Source organism: Neltuma alba, unplaced genomic scaffold (genome assembly GCF_004799145.2).
Source record: "Neltuma alba isolate B1F8T4 unplaced genomic scaffold, ASM479914v2 tig00001780_pilon, whole genome shotgun sequence".
NCBI lineage: Eukaryota > Viridiplantae > Streptophyta > Magnoliopsida > Fabales > Fabaceae > Neltuma > Neltuma alba.
The window spans coordinates 94-3,005 of NW_021632611.1; the positions used below are offsets into that span (position 1 = coordinate 94).

The 2,912-nt window shown below is 33.3% G+C and overlaps 1 protein-coding gene across 1 annotated transcript; it reads right to left on the bottom strand.

Moving 5' to 3' along the window:
• Positions 1-210: 210 nt before the first annotated feature.
• LOC114711397 (uncharacterized) lies at positions 211-1,835 on the bottom strand. The gene is made up of 4 exons (XM_028895791.1): positions 1,541-1,835; positions 1,028-1,214; positions 726-823; positions 211-273 (listed from the first exon to the last, which is right to left on the bottom strand). Exons 1-4 carry the CDS (start codon positions 1,741-1,743, stop codon positions 243-245), a joined length of 519 nt encoding a protein of 172 aa, XP_028751624.1. The 5' UTR covers positions 1,744-1,835; the 3' UTR covers positions 211-242.
• Positions 1,836-2,912: the final 1,077 nt, after the last annotated feature.

The window sequence follows — 2,912 nt, forward strand, 5'->3', positions numbered from 1 at the left end:
GTTAATGATATCATTGGAAAGAGTAACATTCTCTTTCATCTGTTCCGTCATATTTACCAAGCACTATCAGGTGATTACAACAACCTTTTCATCTTCTCCGTTTTTCCATAGTTACAAGGGATCATGTCATAAATATGTAATTCAAGGATATTTAAGGCATCAACTACCTCTACATAGAAGATAGGCTTCTTACAATGTTAGAGAGATATACCTTTCGCCACAGACGAATGGAGTGATCACAGCTAGAGGTAACCAAAACTTTTTGCTCCCTTTCTGTTTCACCCCGAAACAAGGACATGTCATTAAGGGAAAACAACCTGCATTTTATTATTAGATTTCAGGTGCAGGCCAATTTTTCCATGTTCAGGCAGCTATGTTTTTAGGTGGGAAAGATTTGAATTAACTGTCATATTGATACCCTGAATACAATAAATCGATTTTCAATCCAAATTTACTGCTCACTTTTGGCATCTCAAGGAAAGGGGCTGCTGATGAACACACAGGCCGTTAGGAATACTAATTTCAGTTTATCATCACTACAATAAATTCTTCTATTTCAAACTTTGTGCTGTCGTGGATATCTTTGAATGTTTCTTTAGCATCAGTGACTTTTTCTCTTCTTTCTTTTCTTTTCCTTTCCTTTTTTTTTTTGGGGGGGGGTTATTGGAATAAAAATGAGAAATCAAATATTTAAATGACCAGATAATACATAAAAAAAATCTTACCTCATACAAGTAATTCTTGCTTTGTGATCACTTAACGTAGATGCAAAATCTTTTCCGCTTTGATATCGATCCATATTTATCATTTGTATCATAGAACCCTGTTTTTAAATTCATGTTAATAACAATGAGCAAGATGCATGTCAAGATAATTGTGGGGAAAATGTATACTCAGTTTCTAGGCCCTAACCATATAGGTCTCAAACCAGGGGTAGGAATGAAGGACGGAAACAAAAAATGAATTTAGATGAAATGATTCAATGAGAAAAAGAAAATGCAAAAATTTCACCACACAATAGGAATACCTGCGTTAAAAAGATATCATTTCCACTCAACTGCAAATGATTGAAAGGTCTAACATCAGTATAGAAGTCAGCGACAAAGGGATCAGCAAACTTAAACTGCTGAACTGCCGTACGCCTCGCCAAATACATTTCCCTCACTCCACATGAATGTAAAGAGCTAGAAGATTGCTGTTGCGGCCAATGCTCCCTACAAACTGAATCAGTTTAGAAAGAAGGAAAATGGGGGAAATAAGATGTGCAGAAAACAAACAGTAGAACGCCTAAACGGCTATAATTTGCACAAGTCTAAGTACGTTATAAACAAGAAAAACACTTGCAACTAAAATTATCAGGAAGATCAACATTTCAGTTGCTTCTTATGTGATTCCATGATAATACACTAAAATAACACAGCTGAGAAGAGATTTGCAAGATGGCGTTTCTGAAGTTATATACACACACAGGAATTCGTGCATATAAATAATTTCGTAACCAAACAAAAGGAAAATAAAGGAAGAAGAGAGAAGTAGGAACCGGAAGAAACGTTGCCAGATGGAATCGGAATAGGCAGCCCTTTTGAGATATCTACAGGTCATGGCCAAATTGCAAACATCTTGGAGGTTAAGATAGGCAGCAGCGTGAACAAGTGAGTCTACATTGAGATCAGTTATTGTTGTCGTCGTCGTCGTAGTATTCCGACTCTGATAAGAGGACGGCGACGGGACAGAATCGGCCATATTAGTGAAGCAGTTGGGACCAATCGCTAAACCCTAGAAGATGTGATCAGTGGACATGAAATAGACGGAGAAGGGGCGAAAGGCGTGATCTCTTCTGAAGCTGAAACGCACCACTGCTCCTGCTTTCCAACCGACTCTCTGTTATTTGGGGAGATGATCGAGAGAGTGTTTGGATAAAAACTAACCGATGTTTCAGAAGTACTTTTACGGATTACGAAATAAATATGTGGAGGAGGTTATTTCATTTTGCGGAAAAAATGCTTCTGAACCACGATTTTAGAGCATCCAAACAGAACCTTAGTCCATATCGAATTGCTTTTTAAAAACTTATTTTCAAATCGAGACATAAAATATTTAAAAATTAACATGGATAATCATTAGTACTATATACCAAAAATAATTTTTGCAAATCATAAAAGTAAAAAAATTATTGAAAAAGATAAAATTGAAATATTTAAAATTAACATGGATAATTTAATTAGGGTGAGACATAATATTTATTTCCTTTCTAAAAAAATCCCAAATTTAAAAGAACTTATAAGGAAAAAAAGGAGTACTAAAAGACAACTTTTTCTCTTTTTTCTTCTATTTTTTTTGAACCACACATAATTTCTTATTCTCTCCTTCTTCCTCCCTTCGAAAATCCTTCAAGTTAAACAGCGTATGGGTCTTTAACTATTTCCCCTCCACCCAAAAACACAGGAAAAATTATATTTGGTTGGCAGTCATAAGGATATATAAGTATATTTTATATAAATTAAAACAAAACTCATATTATATACTTAAAATTATTTATAAGCTATTCCAGAGGGCTCCTAAAATTGTTCAAAAATTATTAGTTCTCATTTGTTCCTAATAAATTGATGAAACAGGGTGAGAAATAAATGGGATTATTTAAATATTTATAGTTAGTTTTTAAGATTTATTTGTTTTGAATAAGGATATTTAAAAGTTTTTAGATTAATTAGAATTTATTATGATTTTCTTATCACTATTTTTCAAGGTCATTATATTTTGTTTATTTTTAAATAAATATGTCTTGGGTTTTATAAATAACTCTAAGACCCTCTTCTTGTTACCTGAATTTGCTGGCCTTTGAACTAAGAAAAAACTAATTTGATAGTGCTCATAATTTTATTCCCTATAATTTTTTTCTTATTTATTGAATC